Source organism: Hyperolius riggenbachi, chromosome 2 (genome assembly GCF_040937935.1).
Source record: "Hyperolius riggenbachi isolate aHypRig1 chromosome 2, aHypRig1.pri, whole genome shotgun sequence".
Taxonomy (NCBI): Eukaryota; Metazoa; Chordata; class Amphibia; order Anura; family Hyperoliidae; genus Hyperolius; species Hyperolius riggenbachi.
This window is the reverse complement of record NC_090647.1, coordinates 267696911-267720019: the sequence shown is the minus strand read 5'-3', so window position 1 is coordinate 267720019 and position 23109 is coordinate 267696911. Positions and strand designations below refer to the sequence as shown.

The window sequence follows — 23109 nt, the reverse complement described above, 5'->3', positions numbered from 1 at the left end:
TTCAGGTCTGGGGACTGAGATGGCCATTCCAGAATGTTGTACTTGTTCCTCTGCATAAATGCCTTAGTGGATTTTGAGCAGTGTTTAGTGTTGTTGTCTGATACTGAGTGGAATCCATGCGTCCCTCAACTTTGACAAGATTCCCAATCCCCGCACTGGCCACACAGCCCCTCAGCATGATGGAACCACCGCCATATTTTACTGTAGATAGCAGGTGTTTTTCTTGGAATTATGTGTTGTTTTTATTCCATGCATAATGCCCCTTGTTATTCCAAAAGAACTCAATTTTAGTTTCATTAGTCCACAGCATATTATTCCAAAATGAAGCTGGCTTGTCCAAATGTGCTTTAGCATACCTCAAGCAGCTCTGTTTGTGCTTTAGGCGGAGAAAAGGCTTCCTCTGCATCACTCTCACATACAGCATATCCTTGTGTAAAGTGCACCTAATGGTTGAACGATGCACAGTGACTCCATCTGCCACAAGATGATGTTGTAGGTCTTTGGTGCTGGTCTGTGGGTTGACTCTGACTGTTCTCACCATTCGTCGCTTCTGTTTTTCTGAGATTTTTCTTGGTCTGCCACTTTGAGCCTTTACTTGAACTGAACCTGTGGACTTCCATTTCCTCAATATGTTCCTAACTGTGGAAACAGACAGTTGAAATCTCTGAGACAGCTTTCTGTATCCTTCCCCTAAAACATGATGGTGAACAATTTTTTGTCTTCAAGTCATTTGAGAGTTGTTTTGAGACCCCCATGTTGCTACTGTTCAGAGAAAATTAAAAGGAGGGAAAATTACAATTGACCCCCTTAAATACCCTTTTTCATAATTGGTGAATACCTGTTTACAGTATGTAGGTCAGGGGTCACTGAGCTTACCAAGCCAATTTGAGTTCCAATAATTAGTTCTAAGGGTTTTGTAATAAATAAAATGAAACCAGTGCCCAAATGTGTGCACCTGCCTAATCTTATTTAAACAATTATTGTGCACTTTCTGTGAATCCAATAAACTTCATTTCACTTCTCAAATATCACTGTGTGTGTCTCCTATATGATATATTTAACTGACATTTTTTATGGTAACAACCAATGATTAATACAGGAAAATCATGACAATTTACAAGGTTGCCCAAACGTTTGCATCCCACTGTATGCTTATTAACCAACCATATTATAAAAATCTTGCTTCTCATATTATAAAAATATTGCTTCTCTGGATTTTGGAATATCTTTGGCTAGGGCTCACACTAGTGCAGGGGTCTGCAAACTTATTCGTCAAAAGAGCCAAATACCAACATTACGACGATAAAAATTTATTTTGAGAGCCGCACCGAAAAATGGGTGTGGCCACAAAACAGAACATGGGCGTGGTCATGGGTGGGGCCAAACATACATGACCTTTAGCAGTGGTATAAGTGGGCCTGCAAGGAAACTTTGAGTGCCGCTGTAGCGTTCGCACCCCCAAAATTCATGTAATCTAACACCATTTCACCAAAAATACATGTAATCAGCACCGCCGTAGTGTTTCACCACCAAATACATGTAATCTGACTGTCACCCAATCCCTGCCAGAGAGACCCCTGTCAGCCCAATCCCTGCCAGAGAGACCCCTGTCAGCCCAATCCCTGCCAGAGAGACCCCTGTCAGCCCAATCCCTGCCAGAGAGACCCCTGTCAGGCCAGTCCCTACCAGAGAGACCCCTGTCAGCCCAATCCATACCAGAGAGACCCCCGTCAGCCCAATCCCTGCCAGAGACCCCTGTCAGCCCAATCCCTGCCAGAGACCCCTGTCAGCCCAATCCCTGCCAGAGAGACCCCTGTCAGCCCAATCCCTGCCAGAGAGACCTCTGTCAGCCCACTCCCTGCCAGAGAGACCCCTGTCAGCCCAATCCCTGCCAGAGAGACCCCTGTCAGCCGATTCCCTGCCACAGAGACCCCTGACAGCCGATTCCATGCCACAGAGACCCCTGTCAGCCAATTCCCTGCCACAGAGACCCCTGTCACCCCTTCCCTGTCAGAGAGACCTCTGTCACCCCTTCCCTGCCAGACTTCTGTAACCCATTTCTGGCTAGAGACAGGCAGATCACCTTTCCCCTCCTGTGTACACAAGGTCCCAGTAGCAGAGAGATAGATAGGCAGCATGTGGGTAGCGTATTTCTGTGTGTTTGCAGCAGGGCCGGGACAAGGTCCACCACCAACAGAGGCTGAGCTGCCCAAGTATAAATGTGCCCCCATGTGTGCATTTATACATTACCTGTCCTGTGTCGTTAACCACATGGTGTCCATACATCTTCAGCTTCTTCTGCGGTGTATGGGCAGCTGACAGATCTCTCTCTAATCAGATTCGATCAGAGAGAGATTCGTCTCTTGGTGGAATCTATCCATCATTGCTAGATGTATGGCTACCTTTACTCTAGCATGCCAGCATTAGGACCCTGTGCAGTGTAATTTCTGTAAGTCCAGGTCCTTATCAGTACTGGGAGTGGAGGGGGGTCAGGGAGAAGTAGAGAAGGATTTAGCACAGTTTAGGATGCAGAAGGGGGCTGCTGCTCTCCCTCACACACACACACACACACACACACTCACACACACACACACACACACACACACACTCTCACACACACACACACACACACACTCTCTCACACACTCACACACACTCTCACACACACACACACACACACACACACACACACACACACACACACACACACACACACACACACACACACACACACACACACACACACACACACACACACACACACACACACACACACACACACACCTTTGCTCTTGCCATTAGAATTCCATTGTCCATCAGCCAGCCACACTTCACTGGGCTGGCTTTTATTACTCCATCCTGGGAGAGTAGCTGGATGACATCATTGACAGAAGTCAGTGAAAAAGAGTTGAAAAAAACAAAATTTCAGACCAACTGAGTGCCCTTACTAGTGTACTAGGAACTGTCTACCAATCTTACCATACAAAACTATGTATAACTCCTTATCAGATGCAGTCTTTACAACTACTGTGCAGATAGCTTTTTCTCTCCCTCCCTTACTTCTGTCTCGCAGGACAGGGGAAAAAAAACTTTTTTTTCCTAGACTGCCTGTGGAATGAAATGCCTTTGAAAACGCCCCATCCTGACCTGATGACTAGAGATGTCGAACACCTTACCCTATACTACTTCCGGGTCGCTATGACCCGGAGTAATACGGCTGCGCCGGGCCGGCGGTGCGCGTCCTAGATCGTGCTCCTGTTGTGAGTGACAAGTGAAAGATGAAGGCCGGCACCATCCAGTAATTAAAGCTCAGTATTTAATTCAAAAAGACATCATGACATGTAAACGACGTTTCGGAGGAAGGACCTCCTTTCTCAAGTTCCTGTCAGTGTCTAAAATACATCATATCATACCCTCTATATATACCCAACACCATGGAAAATTAATGAATCACATCCTTAGTGTCGCCTGTGGCGACCAATCCCCTCTCATCTCGCTCACGCGGACCTGATGGGGAACTATCATATGCATACAAGGTGTGCGCACAAACTGAAGAGCTTGCCAGGCGGCAGGGCGGAGAGACGCAGCAGACGCCACGCCCACGCATTGCCGACCTATAGGAAGAGCTTCCCGTGATGACAAATCATCTAGGTCCGCCCCTAACAGAGACGGACCTGATGGGAAACAGGATGCTCCCTCGGCAGCACCCAGTACTGCCCATAGGTCGTGCATGACGTACGCACATGGGAAGGTGTCATCCCATTGCGTGTCATAATACGAGTGCGCGACGCGAGTATGCCTTCCGCCCCACCGTCTGGAAATGAACTCAATGTAGTTGCCAAGGTTACCACAACAGCGGTAAAGGAACAGAAGTGGGACATCTAGTGTCTAAAACACATACTACAAGTGTGTAACAAAATCAAGCTCAGCTGTCATATAACACACAGGCAATAAGTCATTAAAACCTGAGCAGCATGAAAGAGGAATATACATTTTCTCCCTCCCCCTCTCCTAGAAAAAAACAATGCAATAGAATAAAAGTTTTCTTATATGAAACAACAACACAAATGCATATACAGCACTTTTCAAAGGAAAGGAGTCATATCATACTCCCTATTCATACCTCTAGTGTATCTAACCTACGTATCCAATATGCTTCCCGATATAGTAATTTCCGTAGCCTATCACCTCCTCTCCTCCCTGGTTAAATCTGTTCTATTATTTGGAACCTCAACTGACTTGTGGTGTGACCCGCTGCAATAAAATGTGATGGCACCGGTAGTTCTACCTTTTTAGTTCTAATAGTACTTTTATGTGCTGTCAGTCTGTCTTTTGCTCTCTGTGTGGTCTGCCCTATATATAATAATCCACAGGGACATTTGAGGGAATATATCACATATCTAGAATTACAATCATATTGACCATTGATTTTAAACTTTGTACCATTATGTGGATGAACAAAACAGCTACCCTTAATCACACTATTACAGTGTACACACTATACACACCCTGTTGTGAGTGACGTCACGCTCATGTGCAGAGAGTGCCCGGCAACAGGCACGCGATCAAGGACGTGCACCGATGGGTCAGCGCAGCCGTACTACTCCGGGTCATAGCGACCCGGAAGTAGTACAGACACATAGGGATTCGAACAGTTCGGGCCATCTCTACTAATGACCTGCCACTCAGAGGCCGGAGCCTCTCGGGCCTCTGTGTCGTCCCGGCCCTGGTTTGCAGTGAGTGTTACATGAATTAGGCAGCATGTGATTAGCTCTGCAAACAAACAAAGCTTCAGTTCTGCTCCTACAGTCAGACGGACTGTAATCTCCTCTGCCATATCTGCACTACTAGCATTTCTGCTGCTGTGCCGAGGTTAGTACCTGTCCCTGTCTCTGTTTCTGGCTGTGACATGTCCCCTGATCCTTCTGCACAGCTCAGGCAGACAGGCAAAGCGGGGAAGAACGTGGAGGGAGGCGGTGCGCGACTTTCTGAAAGGAAAGGCTGGCCTGGCAATTGGTTGCTGCTGTGAGCCGAGGGGCAGGTTTAAACTCGCAGCAACACCCTGCCCCCGGCAACTAGCAAAGCAGAGACCAGTGAGCTTTGCAATGCCTGCAGGGGAACAGCTTACTTTTAACAGACTCAAAAGAGCTGCACTGAAGTGGTTAAAGAGCCACATGCGGCTCGAGAGCCGCAGATTCCAACCACTGCACTAGTGTATATGAGACCCCAGATGATAATGGGTATTCTTTAGTTAAACTGCTATTGTGGGGCAAACGTTTGCAGCCTCGACTTAAGTCATATCAGAGCATAGTTTGGCATTGTTGAAAAGTTAGTTAATAAGTATTTGTACTATTACAGTCTTAGAGGTATGTATCACTTTTTTTTATACTGTATATCCTGGCTGTTCTAGAACCTAGGACCATGGTTGTGAAAAAATTGTAAAGTTTAAAATACATACATGTAAGTAAATTTCTCCTAGGGTAAAATGCCCTATAAACTACTTTTTTTCTATGTTGCAGTCACTTACAGCTGGTAGTAAAAAGTTCTCAGATCTGACAGTTTTTGAACTAGTCCTTTATTCTTTACAAAAGCGCTCCCTGCAAAGGATCTATACAAGGATGCATGCCAGCCTCCTTACTCAATTGCACAGTATGTTAGCAGTTGTACTAAACAACTGCCGTTCAGTAACTGCTTTTGTAAATAAATACCTTTGAATCCCTATAAGGAGATGGACTAGTCCAAAAACTGTCAGATCTGTTGTCCAATCGCACATTTCATTGTTTAATACCTGATTCAGTCATCTGGCAGTAATTTTGTACAGAACAACCATATCTAATCCGAATTGCCAAAACAGGGGTAAGAAAACATTTATGCTCTATCTTAAGAATACACTAAATCCCCTGACAAATTATGTTTTTATTGTTATTGATGTGTATGATTGCAGATGTTGGAATTCATGAATTGCTGCTCTCTCCGTATGCATGCTTTAATCAATGGACTTCATTGTGAATCCATGAAAGTTGAAGACTCCATGAGTAGCCCATCACTGATTCAACTGCTGTCTCCAAGGTGAATTTGTTTATGTTTAAATTCTCTGGATTTTTTTTTCTTTTTTCCTTGGTAGTAGCTTGTTTGAACACAAAGGGCCCGATCCAATTCACTTTTTCTCCTACAATTTCTCCTAGGAGATAATTTTCATCTCTTGTTTAAAATAACATTTTTCATAAGTATTCAGAGTATTTTCTTGCTTGCTGGTGGCTTAAAAGGCATTTTTTTATTGATAGGATGCAAAATATCACCTCGGAGAAAACTAAAAAGAGAATTTGATCGGGCCCAGAAGCCCATATGCATTTACCATATATACTCGCATAGAAGCCGACACACAAATAAGCTGAGGTACCCACTTTTCCCTCAGAAACCAGGAAAAAGTGATTGACTCGCATATAGGCCACCTCCCCAGTAGCCAGATGTTCCCCCAGTACAAGTCAGCCCCCCCTCCCCAGCATAGCCTCCTTCACAGTAGCCAGATGTGCCCCAAGAATTATACAGCTGTGTCTCAAGATGCCACTAGATGGTATCATTGTGATTTTCACACAGGAAGAATCCCCAATCATTGCACCGCTGACATGTTACTGGCACGCTCCACTTCACAAGCCAGGGGACACAGTCTTGAGCAGCGTACTCTGCATACCATGTTGGAGGGGATAGTGGGCACAGACACAGCAGGGAGCAAGCTGGCAAGAGCATGATCACTAATGCACAAGCCTTACACTCCTCTGCCATAGTAGTAGCAGTAGGGTATTGTACCGTGTTAGCCATCAGTAAAAGCAAGAAGTTTTAAATCAGGATGATACCATTTATTGACTAACTAAAAAGAATAAGAATAAGCGAGCTTTCGGCTTTGCAGCAGGATTTAAGCCCGACGAAGGCTGCAAAGCCGAAAGCTTGCTTATTCTTATTCTTTTTAGTTAGCCAATAAATAGTATCATCCTGATTTAAAACTTCTTACTCCTCTGCCAGTAACAAAACCTGCTACATCATTCGTTCTGCTTCAACAACTCGCATATAAGCCGAGGGGGTAACTTTTAAGCAAATTTTTGTGCTGAAACATTAGGCTTATACACGAGTATATAAGGTAACTTTTCATCCTGAGTTTTCACTTAGGAGATCATTTTTCATCTTCTCTTTAACACAACTTTTCAGCACTTTGCAATTAAAAAGTGTGAGGAAACGCGGAAAAGCCGCCGCAAAGGCTCAGAGTGAGGCGGCTGTTTCCGCGTCTAACATGGCGGCACAACGCGGGGAAACCGCCGCATGCTGCATGGGCAGAGCGGTGGAGTCCGCGTTGGAGGCGGCAGATTGCATGCAGGGCAGAGCAGCTGACATTGCGGCCGGACGCGGGGAAACCGCCGCTCGCTTGGAGAGCGGGGCGGCGGTCCCCGCGCCTGAATCAATGGTTACATTGCAAGACATGTCTGGTGTGGCTGGGACTGCTAGTCCACACAGATTCAGAAGGACGCGCGCGCGCTGAGAGGCCTGAGAGGCAGAGCTTATATAACAGCCAGAAAAGGGTCAGCTGACATTTTCACCACCTGCCATTGGTCCAGCACTTAGGGGAGGCGCTGGAGAGCGCTTTACTATATATACTGGGTGCTGGGCATTCTCTGGTTGTCTGCCGTTGCGATCACAACGTGGTAGCACTCAGACCTTGTCTGTATCTATGTTCTAGCATAGTTTCCAAAGGTGTTGACATTAAGGCGTTCACACCTTAGCATTAGGAACATTGAATTGTATTATTTGTTATGACCTTCTGCCTGCCTGACTATTGCTCTGAACTCTGATCTTGTACCTTGCTATTTCTGATATCCTGTTGCCAAACTCTGCTTGTTCCTGGACTCTGTATCTGCCTCCTGAATCTGTACCTTATCTGTCTGTGTGTTAACGACCTGGCTTGCCGACCTCGAGAACTGGCCTTACTGTTAGAGGCAGTTCCCAGACCTGTTAGTGACACGCTCACTCTCGGGTGTCACTCACGCTCTGTCCTTCCTAACCTCAGCCTAGCTCCTCCCCCTGGAGAGTCTAGGCCATAGGAAGGAACATACTTCTGGAGAAGTACTCAAAGTATACTGTTGTATCTAACACTCACTTGTTCTCTCTGGTGTCCAGAGGTTAGTAGTTATATCTGATTATCGGTGATACTGCAGATCACCAATAATCAGGTATATTCTGTATTCCTGGTGAGACTGCAGTTCACCGGTAATCAGATCCTCTCTGTGTTACACCGATCGTTACAGAACGGCAGACCAAACCCAAACCCAAATGGACGCACTGTATAGCCATGTTGAAGTCCTGACCACCGCGGTAAATCGACTTTCCGCGGCAGTTTTGAACCAACAGACATGTCAGATATTTGGGGCTATTCAGGAACTTCAAACAGTGCGATCTCCTCTTAGCTCTGATATACGTTTGCCTGTACCCGAGAAATTTTCTGGTGATAGATCTGACTTCCGAAATTTTAAAAGAGTGTTATCTTACTTTGAGTTAAGACCTCAATCTTCTGGAAATATGACCCAAAGGGTCACATTTATTAAGACTTTATTATCAGGTGATTCTCAGACGTGGGCGTACAGTTTGCCCACCGGGGATTTGGCCCTCTCTTCAGTGGATGAATTTTTTAAAGCCATGGCAGTAATATACGACGACCCAGACCTTGCCGTGACCTCTGAGCAGAAGCTCAAGCTCTTGCGTCAAGGCAAGGGTCCGGTCGAAGATTACGCAGCCGAATTTAGGAGGTGGTCAGTTTCAGCCAGGTGGGACACCTATGCCCTATTAGATTGTTTCTTATCAGGGTTGGCAGATGAGGTTTCAGATCTCATGGTAAGTCTGCCTGAGCCTAAGACAGTCGATGAGGCCATTTCATCGGCCATTCGAGTCGACCGCAGACCCGGGGTAGTAATCATGTAAGAATGGTGTCCTACGCTGCGCCTCCAGTAAATCCACCTCCTCCTGTCTCGCCTCCACCCGAACCAATGCAAATTGGTCGGTCAAAACTACCCCTAGAAGATAAACGGTTACTCCTTCCCTGTACAGTCACATGGGAAGATAAAACTGAGATTTCTGAGGCTTTTATTGATTCAGGCTCTGCAGCTAATTTTATGGATTTTTAATTTGCAAAGAGATTGGGTATTCCGTTCACCCCAGTAAAACCACCCATTCAGGTTACGGCAGTAGATGATTCCCACCTGCAAAGTAATCATCCGCTGTCCCAGACACCAGAGGTGAAAGTCACTATAGGGGTGTTACATAAGGAGAGACTACAGTTTTTTGTGTTACACATGACCACCTCCACAGTCATCCTTGGCATGCCATGGCTACACTTAAACTCTCCACAGATTAATTGGGCTACCGGTCAGCTAACTAGTTGGTCAGCTCACTGTTTTCAGCAGTGTTTAGGGAGAGTGACACTGGGCCAGACCAGGATCCAGTTGGAGGGGGTACCAGTACAATATTCCGAGTATTCTGATGTGTTCTGTCCCAATGCTGCAGACAAGTTACCTCCACATCGCCCCTTTGATTGCCCCATCAATCTCCAATCGGGTTGTATGCCCCCTAGGGGCCATCTTTACAATTTGTCTGGTCCAGAGAAAGTGGCCATGCAGGAATACATTCGTGAAAATTTAGCCAAGGGGTTCATTTCCCCTTCCCGGCTGCCTGCTGGCGCAGGTTTCTTTTTTGTTAAGAAAAAAGACGGAGGCCTGCGGCCTTGCATTGATTACCGGGGCCTGAATAAAATCACAGTAAAGAATCGCTACCCTTTGCCCTTGATAGATGACTTGTTTACACAGATAACCGACACTAAGATCTTTTCAAAGTTGGATTTACGGGGTGCATGAATGGAAGACGGCCTTTAACACGCCCGATGGGCATTACGAGTACCTGGTGATGCCCTTCGGCCGTCTTTCAGGAACTGATTAATGAGGTATTCAGGGAGGTATTGGGCAAGTTTGTGTTGGTATACCTAGATGATATACTTATCTTTTCTAACAACCTCTCTGAGCACAGGACACATGTCAAGTTTGTATTGGATAAACTAAGGCAAAACATGCTTTACGCCAAATTGGAGAAATGCATTTTCGAAGTAACATCTGTCACCTTTTTAGGGTACATTATTTCCACCTCGGGCCTGTCTATGGATCCTGCCAAGGTTTCTGCTGTGTTGGAATGGCCTCAACCAGTGGGGTTAAAATCTCTTCAGAGATTTCTAGGCTTTGCCAATTACTATAGAAGGTTCATAAAGGGGTACTCCACTGTTATTGCACCCCTCACCTGTCTCACTAAGAAAGGGGCAGATACCACCCACTGGTCTCCAGAGGCTCTGCATGCATTCTCCACTTTTAAAGATTTGTTTTGCTCTGCACCCATCCTGAGACACATTGATACTTCCTATCCCTTTATTGTTGAGGTGGACGCCTCAGAGGTCGGGGTAGGGGCTGTGCTGTCCCAGCGGTCAGGGTTGCAGGGCAGATTGCACCCATGTGCCTACTTTTCTCGTAGGTTCTCTCCGGCAGAGAGAAACTACGATATAGGCAACAGGGAGCTCCTGGCCATCAAATTGGCCTTTGAAGAGTGGCGTCATTGGTTGGAAGGAGCAGAACATACGATTACAGTTTACACTGACCACAAAAATTTAGAATACATCGAGGGAGCCAAGAGATTAAGCCCCCGTCAGGCTCGATGGTCATTGTTCTTCTCGAGATTCAGATTTATAATTACGTACACCCCAGGGAGCAAAAACATTAAGGCAGATGCCCTGTCTAGATGCTTTGAGCCAGAGACAGCACAGCCCTCCCCCCCAGAGACCATTGTCCCACAGAGACTGGTACTAGCTACAGCTGAGACTTGGGAAGATTGGACAGAGACTTTAGGTCCTTTTCAGCAGGACATCCCGGAGGGGAAGCCCAAAGGGGTTATGTTTATCCCACTGCCATTTCGCCTTCAGATTTTGCAGATGTTCCATTCACACAGGAATGCGGGACACCCTGGGGCCTCCAGAACACAGGACCTTGTAGCCAGATGCGCTTGGTGGCCGTCTCTAGCAGCCGATTGCAAAGAGTTTGTTAGAGAGTGTGCGGTGTGTGCGAGGAGTAAGCCCTCCTGACTGGCATCTGTGGGAAGATTGCAGCCCTTGCCCACCCCGAGTGAGCCATGGACCCACTTATCCATGGATTTTGTGGGTGAGCTCCCCAGGTCTGAGGGCATGTCGGTCATTTGGGTGGTAGTCGACCGCTTTAGTAAAATGGCCCATTTTGTGCCCTTGAAAGGACTCCCCTCGGCCCAGGAATTGGCCGATTTGTTCATCATCCACGTTTTCCGATTGCATGGCATTCCGGAAAACATCGTGTCAGATAGGGGAGTCCAATTTGTTTCCAGATTTTGGAGGGCATTCTGTCACCAAATGGGTATGGAACTGTCATTTTCGTCGGGCTACCACCCACAGACCAATGGTCAGACGGAAAGAGTCAACCAATCATTGAAACAGTTTTTGAGGTGTTACGTTGCAGAAGCGCAAAATGATTGGGTTAAGTTTTTACCCTTTGCAGAATTTGCGCACAATAATTTAAAAAGTTCCTCTTCAGGATTTTGTCCATTCCAGGTAGTGACCGGGAAATTGCCTAAATTCTCCCCATTGCCAGTCGCCTCCACTCCGTTTCCAGCTCTGGAGGCCTGGCAAAGGTCATTTAAAGATATATGGTGGATTGTGAAAAATAATTTGGAGAAGGCGTTTCAAAGTCAAAAAGGTCAAGTTGACAAGAGACGTTCATTGGAGTGGAGGTTTTTGCCAGGAGATTTAGTCTGGGTGTCCACACGTCACTTGACCTTGAAACAGCCCTCGGCTAAGTTGGGGCCCAGGTATGTGGGTCCATTCCCAGTGACTAGAAAGATCAACGATGTCACTTATGCCATTGACCTCCCTGCCAGTATGCTCGGCGTGAGATCCTTTCACGTGTCCCTGCTTAAGCCAGCAGTTCTGGGTGGGTCCCACTCCTCCTCCTCCGGTGATGATAGATGACCAATGAGTACGATGAGTACGAGGTAGAGAAGATTTTAGACTCTCGCATAGTTCAGAACTCAGTACAATATCTGGTTCATTGGAAAGGGTATGGTGTTGAGGAGAGATCATGGGTACCTGAATGTCGCATGCATGCTGACAAATTGAGAAGGGAGTTCCATGCGTTGCATCATGAGAAGCCTGGTAGGAGCTGTCCGGAGTCCACTCCTCGGGGGGGGGGGGGGGGGTACTGTGAGGAAACGCGGAAAAGCCGCCGCAAAGGCTCAGAGTGAGGCGGCTGTTTCCGCGTCTAACATGGCGGCACAACGCGGGGAAACCGCCGCATGGGCAGAGCGGTGGAGTCCGCGTTGGAGGCGGCAGATTGCACGCAGGGCAGAGCAGCTGAAATTGCGGCCGGACGCGGGGAAACCGCCGCTCGCTTGGAGAGCGGGGCGGCGGTCCCCGCGCCTGAATCAATGGTTACATTGCAAGACATGTCTGGTGTGGCTGGGACTGCTAGTCCACACAGATTTAGAAGGACGCGCGCGCGCGCGCTGAGAGGCCTGAGAGGCAGAGCTTATATAACAGCCAGAAAAGAGTCAGCTGACCAGGCTGGTCAGCTGACATTTTCACCACCTGCCATTGGTCCAGCACTTAGGGGAGGCGCTGGAGAGCGCTTTACTATATATACTGGGTGCTGGGCATTCTCTGGTTGTCTGCCGTTGCGATCACAACGTGGTAGCACTCAGACCTTATTATTCATTAACAAGATTAGAACCTGAGAAGTAGCTGTTTGGTCTCATCTACCAACAGCTATACCCTGTAAGGGAAAACCATCTCTAGGGACTAGGATCAACGATCCCAAAATGGATTAATTCACAAGCAAAAGAAAAAAGTAGTCCCCTTAATATCTATCAATAACGGTACTCAAACCACAGTAATTCTCAATAATCAATTCATATTTATTGCTAAATTCAAACAACATGATATTTAAAAACAATTAAAAACAACATAGAGGATCCCCTGGCCTCTTACCATCAAAATTCTCTTGTAGTGTAGTACAATAGATACACAGATCTGCTCAGTATAGGTGGGGACCCGGGGTCATTTGGTGCGCCGATCCAATGTGCATGTTTAAATAAACAGCCATTTATATATATATTGAATAAACAGACTTAATAGCTGTATCGGCGTAGCCAATGATCCAGGGAACCCAATGGATTCAAAACAGTGTAACAACTGCTGCTGGTTAAGGAGATGTGCAAAAATGCAAATATAAGTTGATATAAGGTCATGAGTTAGACATAAATAGTGAACCACAATGTGCTAACGGTATTAAATATAAAATGCAAAGTCCAAAGGGGACTATGATGAGTGATGTTCTCATAGAAAAAAGTGCAGGAAGGAATCCAGTGAAAAAGTAAAGTATGAGAAACAGGAAACAGTCCCAAACAACCCAGAAGCAGATAACCACGTGTAATGGGCCAAAACCCGCAGTATATAAAGATCAGACAAGGATATGACCATGTAGGGAAGGCAATACTTCCAACATCTGAGCAGAGCTTACCCTCGTAGAGAGAAGAAGATGGGGCCGTGGGGTTCCAGATCCTACCGGTTGCGCCAGAAGCTACCTCAGGGATAACGCTGTCTATCAGCTAGTTGCTTAAATACTATACTTCCGTAATAGACGCGGCCGCGTCATTGGCGTGATCAGGTGCGCCGTCGCCATAGCAACGGCGCTGCCGTATCCGCCCCTAAAACTACGGTGGCTCTTAAAATTCAAGATTCACTGGAAGGAGCTGGGACCTAAATACAGACTCCGCAGAGACATCTAGTGGTGAGCATAGATAATACAAAGGTAATAAGATATAAGGGCGAGGACGAGATAGAAGAAGAGACACTGCCAAGGACATCTAGTGGTGGAAAAATAGACAGCATGTTGCTTCACAGTAAGCCGATATCGATATACTTGTACTATTAGTGACAAGCCCACATAAAGTCAGATATAGATTACAAACTCAAGAGAATAGAAACATCCAATGGTTATACTCCATAAGTACAAATCACAGACATATGTACAAGACAATATATTTGGCTTTAGCTATGTTTATCACAGCAAGGTGTATTAACGAAACACGTCCAAATTAAGTATATAGGACATATCCAGAGTCACATTCCTCCTGAATATTCAATCACAGCATCTTCTCAAGATCCATGTGTCCATGTATAAACTCTTCATTGCTTGATATATAAGGCATTCAGCATGGAATAAGGAGCCCTTTGGATACAATAGGGGAAATACAAAAATACACAAGCATTAATATCCATCCCTTGGAAAATCCTATATACATAAATATACCCCTACTTCTCCTAAATGTGAAGAGAGTCAGACCATCTTACCTCACGGTCTTAGAACCAATATCAGGGAAGTGACAAATACAGACATGGAGGAATGAAGTCCAGATGATGTAGAAAGTCAGACCCTCCTACCTTAGGGTCTTGGAAAATATTGGGAAGAATATCCCAAGAGACAAGAGTCAGATCTCCTCACCTTGAGATCCTAGAATAAGAGACAGCATACATGGGTCTAAAGATCCCTAAATTTCTAAACCACCCTGCACACCCACAGAGGTGCTACAGGCCAGAAATATATGGTGCTCACATCAGACAAGAGGTGACCCCATTCTCATATAGTTTAGACACAGCCCTCATTAAGATGGTAGATAGCACCCAAACCCAAATTCTTCATTAAGGCCCATAGGGCATCTTGTACCTAGTCTATGTATCCACTGTAACTCCAACTGTAACAGTTTGATTGTATGGTTGCCACCTCTATTATTGAGATATAGTTTTTTAATTCCATAGACCCTCCATCCATCCATATTTCCAGGTGTGCATAATAAGGAATGTGCTGCCACTGTAGTGAGTATCTTACCCTCCAGATTATCTCTGGGGGCCAGTTTGATTGTGGATCGGTGTTTCTGTATCCTGATTTTCAAAGGCTTTTGGGTTTGCCCTACATATCTCTTTCCACATATGCACTCAAGCATGTAAATAACCCAGGAAGTTTGGCAGTTTATGAAATCCTGTAAATAAATCCTTCTATCATCTCTATGATTGATTATAAATTTGGTTGGGGGCATTAGGTTACAGATCGAACAATGTCCACAAGGGTGACTCCCCTTCGTACTTAGATTCCTTACGGGTAACGTATAATGGCTGTGGCATAGCTGGTCACGTAGGGTAGGTGCCCTCTTGGCTGTAATTGAGGCCTTTTTAGCTAAATGTTGTTTCAGTATGGGATCACTTTGTAAAATACCCCAATGGGTCTGTACAATCTTGTATATTTCATTCCATTTGTCATTGTATCTTGTTGTTAATCTGATTACTTGGTCCCCCCTTATTTTCCCTCTTTTGGTGGTGGAGGGTTGCAGTAAAGTTTCCCTGTTCGTAAATCTGGCTCTTCTCCAAGCTTTTCTCACATATTTGTTAGGATAACCTCTTTCACGGAATCTGCATGCCAGTTTCCCCGCTTCTTCCTCAAATGCTTGCGGCGTTGAGCAATTCCGCCTCAGCCTCAAAAACTGTCCCACTGGTACATTTCTCCTTGTTGTGGGAGTATGGTAAGAAGAGAAGTGTAGCAAGCTATTGACAGCGGTTTTCTTCCGGTAGAGTGTTGTATTCAGATGTCCCTCCTCATCCTTCGTAATGTGCAAGTCCAAAAAATTAACTGTTGTAGAGGAGATATCAGACGTTAGAAATATATTCACATCGTTGGTATTCAACAAATTCAAAAATTGTTTGAGGTCCTCTTGGGGGCCCTGCCATAGGATGAGGATGTCGTCTATGAAACGATGCCACCCCGCAATGGCGGGGTGGAACCGTTCCAGAGACGACACCCACACACACTCTCTCTCCCACCACCCCAAAAACAGATTTGCCACAGACGGGGCGCATTTTGCCCCCATAGCTACGCCCCTTATCTGCAAATAAAAGGTGTTATTGAATAGGAAGAAATTATGTTTCAAAATAAATTCAAGTAGTTGAAGTAACCAAGAGTTTCTCCTTTTGTTCTCAATTGTCTCCATATCGAGAAAGTATTTCACAGCCCGAATGCCATGATCATGTGATATGTTCGAATAGAGACTCTCCACATCACATGTGGCTAAAATATCATCTGGACCCATCTGTACATCCCGTATTTTTGTCAGAATATCCATCGAATCACGGACATATGAGTCAAGGGAGACAACGTGGGGCTGGAGAAAGAAGTCTACAAAAGAGCAACACCTCTCACTCAGGCCTCCGATTCCTGACACTATTGGTCGTCCTGGGGGGTTTAGTTTGTCCTTGTGTACTTTGGGGAGGATATAAAAAGTGGGAGTTACAGGTGTTTCTACCCAAAGATATTTAAATTCCTTATTAGTGATAAACTGTTCAGTCAGGCCTTCCTCCAGAAGGAGCTTCAGCTCCCTCTGAAAGTGCTCCGTGGGATTCCCCGAAAGCTTCTTATAGAAGTCTGTGTTGTTTAATTGTCTATATACCTCCCTCTCAATGACAAATGGAATGAAATATACAAGATTGTACAGACCCATTGGGGTATTTTACAAAGTGATCCCATACTGAAACAACATTTAGCTAAAAAGGCCTCAATTACAGCCAAGAGGGCACCTACCCTACGTGACCAGCTATGCCACAGCCATTATACGTTACCCGTAAGGAATCTAAGTACGAAGGGGAGTCACCCTTGTGGACATTGTTCGATCTGTAACCTAATGCCCCCAACCAAATTTATAATCAATCATAGAGATGATAGAAGGATTTATTTACAGGATTTCATAAACTGCCAAACTTCCTGGGTTATTTACATGCTTGAGTGCATATGTGGAAAGAGATATGTAGGGCAAACCCAAAAGCCTTTGAAAATCAGGATACAGAAACACCGATCCACAATCAAACTGGCCCCCAGAGATAATCTGGAGGGTAAGATACTCACTACAGTGGCAGCACATTCCTTATTATGCACACCTGGAAATATGGATGGATGGAGGGTCTATGGAATTAAAAAACTATATCTCAATAATAGAGGTGGCAACCATACAATCAAACTGTTACAGTTGGAGTTACAGTGGATACATAGACTAGGTACAAGATGCCCTATGGGCCTTAATGAAGAATTTGGGTTTGGGTGCTATCTACCATCTTAATGAGGGCTGTGTCTAAACTATATGAGAATGGGGTCACCTCTTGTCTGATGTGAGCACCATATATTTCTGGCCTGTAGCACCTCTGTGGGTGTGCAGGGTGGTTTAGAAATTTAGGGATCTTTAGACCCATGTATGCTGTCTCTTATTCTAGGATCTCAAGGTGAGGAGATCTGACTCTTGTCTCTTGGGATATTCTTCCCAATATTTTCCAAGACCCTAAGGTAGGAGGGTCTGACTTTCTACATCATCTGGACTTCATTCCTCCATGTCTGTATTTGTCACTTCCCTGATATTGGTTCTAAGACCGTGAGGTAAGATGGTCTGACTCTCTTCACATTTAGGAGAAGTAGGGGTATATTTATGTATATAGGATTTTCCAAGGGATGGATATTAATGCTTGTGTATTTTTGTATTTCCCCTATTGTATCCAAAGGGCTCCTTATTCCATGCTGAATGCCTTATATATCAAGCAATGAAGAGTTTATACATGGACACATGGATCTTGAGAAGATGCTGTGATTGAATATTCAGGAGGAATGTGACTCTGGATATGTCCTATATACTTAATTTGGACGTGTTTCGTTAATACACCTTGCTGTGATAAACATAGCTAAAGCCAAATATATTGTCTTGTACATATGTCTGTGATTTGTACTTATGGAGTATAACCATTGGATGTTTCTATTCTCTTGAGTTTGTAATCTATATCTGACTTTATGTGGGCTTGTCACTAATAGTACAAGTATATCGATATCGGCTTACTGTGAAGCAACATGCTGTCTATTTTTCCACCACTAGATGTCCTTGGCAGTGTCTCTTCTTCTATCTCGTCCTCGCCCTTATATCTTATTACCTTTGTATTATCTATGCTCACCACTAGATGTCTCTGCGGAGTCTGTATTTAGGTCCCAGCTCCTTCCAGTGAATCTTGAATTTTAAGAGCCACCGTAGTTTTAGGGGCGGATACGGCAGCGCCGTTGCTATGGCGACGGCGCGCCTGATCACGCCAATGACGCGGCCGCGTCTATTACGGAAGTATAGTATTTAAGCAACTAGCTGATAGACAGCGTTATCCCTGGTCCAGATGATATTTTAGCCACATGTGATGTGGAGAGTCTCTATTCGAACATATCACATGATCATGGCATTCGGGCTGTGAAATACTTTCTCGATATGGAGACAATTGAGAACAAAAGGAGAAACTCTTGGTTACTTCAACTACTTGAATTTATTTTGAAACATAATTTCTTCCTATTCAATAACACCTTTTATTTGCAGATAAGGGGCGTAGCTATGGGGGCAAAATGCGCCCCGTCTGTGGCAAATCTGTTTTTGGGGTGGTGGGAGAGAGAGTGTGTGTGGGTGTCGTCTCTGGAACGGTTCCACCCCGCCATTGCGGGGTGGCATCGTTTCATAGACGACATCCTCATCCTATGGCAGGGCCCCCAAGAGGACCTCAAACAATTTTTGAATTTGTTGAATACCAACGATGTGAATATATTTCTAACGTCTGATATCTCCTCTACAACAGTTAATTTTTTGGACTTGCACATTACGAAGGATGAGGAGGGACATCTGAATACAACACTCTACCGGAAGAAAACCGCTGTCAATAGCTTGCTACACTTCTCTTCTTACCATACTCCCACAACAAGGAGAAATGTACCAGTGGTACAGTTTTTGAGGCTGAGGCGGAATTGCTCAACGCCGCAAGCATTTGAGGAAGAAGCGGGGAAACTGGCATGCAGATTCCGTGAAAGAGGTTATCCTAACAAATATGTGAGAAAAGCTTGGAGAAGAGCCAGATTTACGAACAGGGAAACTTTACTGCAACCCTCCACCACCAAAAGAGGGAAAATAAGGGGGGACCAAGTAATCAGATTAACAACAAGATACAATGACAAATGGAATGAAATATACAAGATTGTACAGACCCATTGGGGTATTTTACAAAGTGATCCCATACTTAAACAACATTTAGCTAAAAAGGCCTCAATTACAGCCAAGAGGGCACCTACCCTACGTGACCAGCTATGCCACAGCCATTATACGTTACCCGTAAGGAATCTAAGTACGAAGGGGAGTCACCCTTGTGGACATTGTTCGATCTGTAACCTAATGCCCCCAACCAAATTTATAATCAATCATAGAGATGATAGAAGGATTTATTTACAGGATTTCATAAACTGCCAAACTTCCTGGGTTATTTACATGCTTGAGTGCATATGTGGAAAGAGATATGTAGGGCAAACCCAAAAGCCTTTGAAAATCAGGATACAGAAACACCGATCCACAATCAAACTGGCCCCCAGAGATAATCTGGAGGGTAAGATACTCACTACAGTGGCAGCACATTCCTTATTATGCACACCTGGAAATATGGATGGATGGAGGGTCTATGGAATTAAAAAACTATATCTCAATAATAGAGGTGGCAACCATACAATCAAACTGTTACAGTTGGAGTTACAGTGGATACATAGACTAGGTACAAGATGCCCTATGGGCCTTAATGAAGAATTTGGGTTTGGGTGCTATCTACCATCTTAATGAGGGCTGTGTCTAAACTATATGAGAATGGGGTCACCTCTTGTCTGATGTGAGCACCATATATTTCTGGCCTGTAGCACCTCTGTGGGTGTGCAGGGTGGTTTAGAAATTTAGGGATCTTTAGACCCATGTATGCTGTCTCTTATTCTAGGATCTCAAGGTGAGGAGATCTGACTCTTGTCTCTTGGGATATTCTTCCCAATATTTTCCAAGACCCTAAGGTAGGAGGGTCTGACTTTCTACATCATCTGGACTTCATTCCTCCATGTCTGTATTTGTCACTTCCCTGATATTGGTTCTAAGACCGTGAGGTAAGATGGTCTGACTCTCTTCACATTTAGGAGAAGTAGGGGTATATTTATGTATATAGGATTTTCCAAGGGATGGATATTAATGCTTGTGTATTTTTGTATTTCCCCTATTGTATCCAAAGGGCTCCTTATTCCATGCTGAATGCCTTATATATCAAGCAATGAAGAGTTTATACATGGACACATGGATCTTGAGAATATGCTGTGATTGAATATTCAGGAGGAATGTGACTCTGGATATGTCCTATATACTTAATTTGGACGTGTTTCGTTAATACACCTTGCTGTGATAAACATAGCTAAAGCCAAATATATTGTCTTGTACATATGTCTGTGATTTGTACTTATGGAGTATAACCATTGGATGTTTCTATTCTCTTGAGTTTGTAATCTATATCTGACTTTATGTGGGCTTGTCACTAATAGTACAAGTATATCGATATCGGCTTACTGTGAAGCAACATGCTGTCTATTTTTCCACCACTAGATGTCCTTGGCAGTGTCTCTTCTTCTATCTCGTCCTCGCCCTTATATCTTATTACCTTTGTATTATCTATGCTCACCACTAGATGTCTCTGCGGAGTCTGTATTTAGGTCCCAGCTCCTTCCAGTGAATCTTGAATTTTAAGAGCCACCGTAGTTTTAGGGGCGGATACGGCAGCGCCGTTGCTATGGCGACGGCGCGCCTGATCACGCCAATGACGCGGCCGCGTCTATTACGGAAGTATAGTATTTAAGCAACTAGCTGATAGACAGCGTTATCCCTGAGGTAGCTTCTGGCGCAACCGGTAGGATCTGGAACCCCACGGCCCCATCTTCTTCTCTCTACGAGGGTAAGCTCTGCTCAGATGTTGGAAGTATTGCCTTCCCTACATGGTCATATCCTTGTCTGATCTTTATATACTGCGGGTTTTGGCCCATTACACGTGGTTATCTGCTTCTGGGTTGTTTGGGACTGTTTCCTGTTTCTCATACTTTACTTTTTCACTGGATTCCTTCCTGCACTTTTTTCTATGAGAACATCACTCATCATAGTCCCCTTTGGACTTTGCATTTTATATTTAATACCGTTAGCACATTGTGGTTCACTATTTATGTCTAACTCGTGACCTTATATCAACTTATATTTGCATTTTTGCACATCTCCTTAACCAGCAGCAGTTGTTACACTGTTTTGAATCCATTGGGTTCCCTGGATCATTGGCTACGCCGATACAGCTATTAAGTCTGTTTATTCAATATATATATAAATGGCTGTTTATTTAAACATGCACATTGGATCGGCGCACCAAATGACCCCGGGTCCCCACCTATACTGAGCAGATCTGTGTATCTATTGTACTACACTACAAGAGAATTTTGATGGTAAGAGGCCAGGGGATCCTCTATGTTGTTTTTAATTGTTTTTAAATATCATGTTGTTTGAATTTAGCAATAAATATGAATTGATTATTGAGAATTACTGTGGTTTGAGTACCGTTATTGATAGATATTAAGGGGACTACTTTTTTCTTTTGCTTGTGAAGCACTCAGACCTTGTCTGTATCTGTGTTCTAGCATAGTTTCCAAAGGTGTTAACATCAAGGCGTTCACACCTTAGCATTAGGAATATTGAATTGTATTATTTGTTATGACCTTCTGCCTGCCTGACTATTCCTCTGAACTCTGATCTTGTACCTTGCTATTTCTGATATCCTGTTGCCAAACTCTGCTTGTTCCTGTACGAATAAATAAACTAACACATTTTTTTACTCTTGTAGAAGTACAGATAGATTTCTTCCAAAAGTCCACAAGTGTGCTGTGTTGTCAGGAAAGAGAATATGCAACTTTGGCTATGGAGAGGTATTGCTAAATTACTAAGAAATAATATGTCTTTTTGCCCACATAAATGTGTATGTGTAGAGCATTGTGTATGCTTGCCAGCAAAGCATGTGTCCATACATTTAAGTAATATTGTTGTTTGTTTGTTTTCTTTATACAGCTTTTCATAGGGGATGACAACCAGGTGGGCTTTATATCAAGAGTTCCTTTAATCGAAGATAAAAGCATTGTGCAAGATGACTTGAAGTGCACATTCTCCTATGCTGCTGGACCATATATGACAATGACAAAGTAAAGTAACAGGATTACACTATAGATGTAGCAATGGAAGTGTTATACTTCAAACATTGTTCCATACTAATGTGCACCATTCACTGTTGACTTTATTAGAAGCAGTCTACCAACAGATATTGCAGGATGCCTTTTTTCTGTAATGCTCACAAAAAATAACCCCCTTTTTAACATAACACTCTATACTCCCGCCATATCCTAGCTATTCTCCTTTCAATGACACTACCAATGTAACCCCCAATGTAAAAAACAAAACCAAATCTTTGTCTCCTTACCTAATACACCTAAGGGCCTGTACACACTGCTGCGCTTGCGCTGCGCTTTTCAAATCACATGCGCTTTTTAATCGCAAGGTCTTTTGAAAAATAATGAAAATCGTGGAGACCTGTACACACTGGTGCGATGCGCTTTTCCTATTCTCATGAAGGCTTGCGATTTAAAAATCGCATGCAATTTTAAAAGCGCAGCAGTGTGTACAGGCCCTAACCCCACAATTGAAATCATCCAGTATCTGCACTAAAATCAACCAGTAGACATAATATGTATTCTGTACCTGCTGTTTTGGCACTTACTGTAGGTAGTTTCAGTGTCACTGTGTTTGGCATCAGCAATCCATGCAAGTGAATGAAGAACCCACAATTAGGTGCCAATTCTGCTCTGAAACAGCTCTGCATTGGATCGTTCTGTTTTCTCTGAAATACCTCTTTAAGTTAAAGACAGTAGTTCTTAAAGGACAAATGTGAGTAACAAGATCTATTTACCTGGGGCTTCCTCCAGCCCCTGGCAGCCGATCTGCTCCGGGGTCCCCTCTGTTGCAGATGCCGACCTCACCAGGCCGGCATCTTCTGCACCTGCACGAGTGTGCGGATGCGCTGCTTGC

The 23109-nt window shown here is 44.4% G+C and overlaps 1 protein-coding gene across 9 annotated transcripts in view; it reads left to right on the top strand.

Moving 5' to 3' along the window:
- The window catches only part of TEX14 (testis expressed 14, intercellular bridge forming factor), a 477154-nt gene that overhangs the window by 318181 nt on the left and 135864 nt on the right, over positions 1 to 23109 (top strand). For all 9 annotated transcript variants that reach the window (XM_068268626.1, XM_068268628.1, XM_068268627.1 and 6 more), the window contains 3 exons: positions 5945 to 6069; positions 21878 to 21959; positions 22099 to 22229. In XM_068268626.1, coding sequence (XP_068124727.1) covers positions 5945 to 6069; positions 21878 to 21959; positions 22099 to 22229 — 338 coding nt within the window. The remainder of the gene's footprint in view (positions 1 to 5944; positions 6070 to 21877; positions 21960 to 22098; positions 22230 to 23109) is intronic.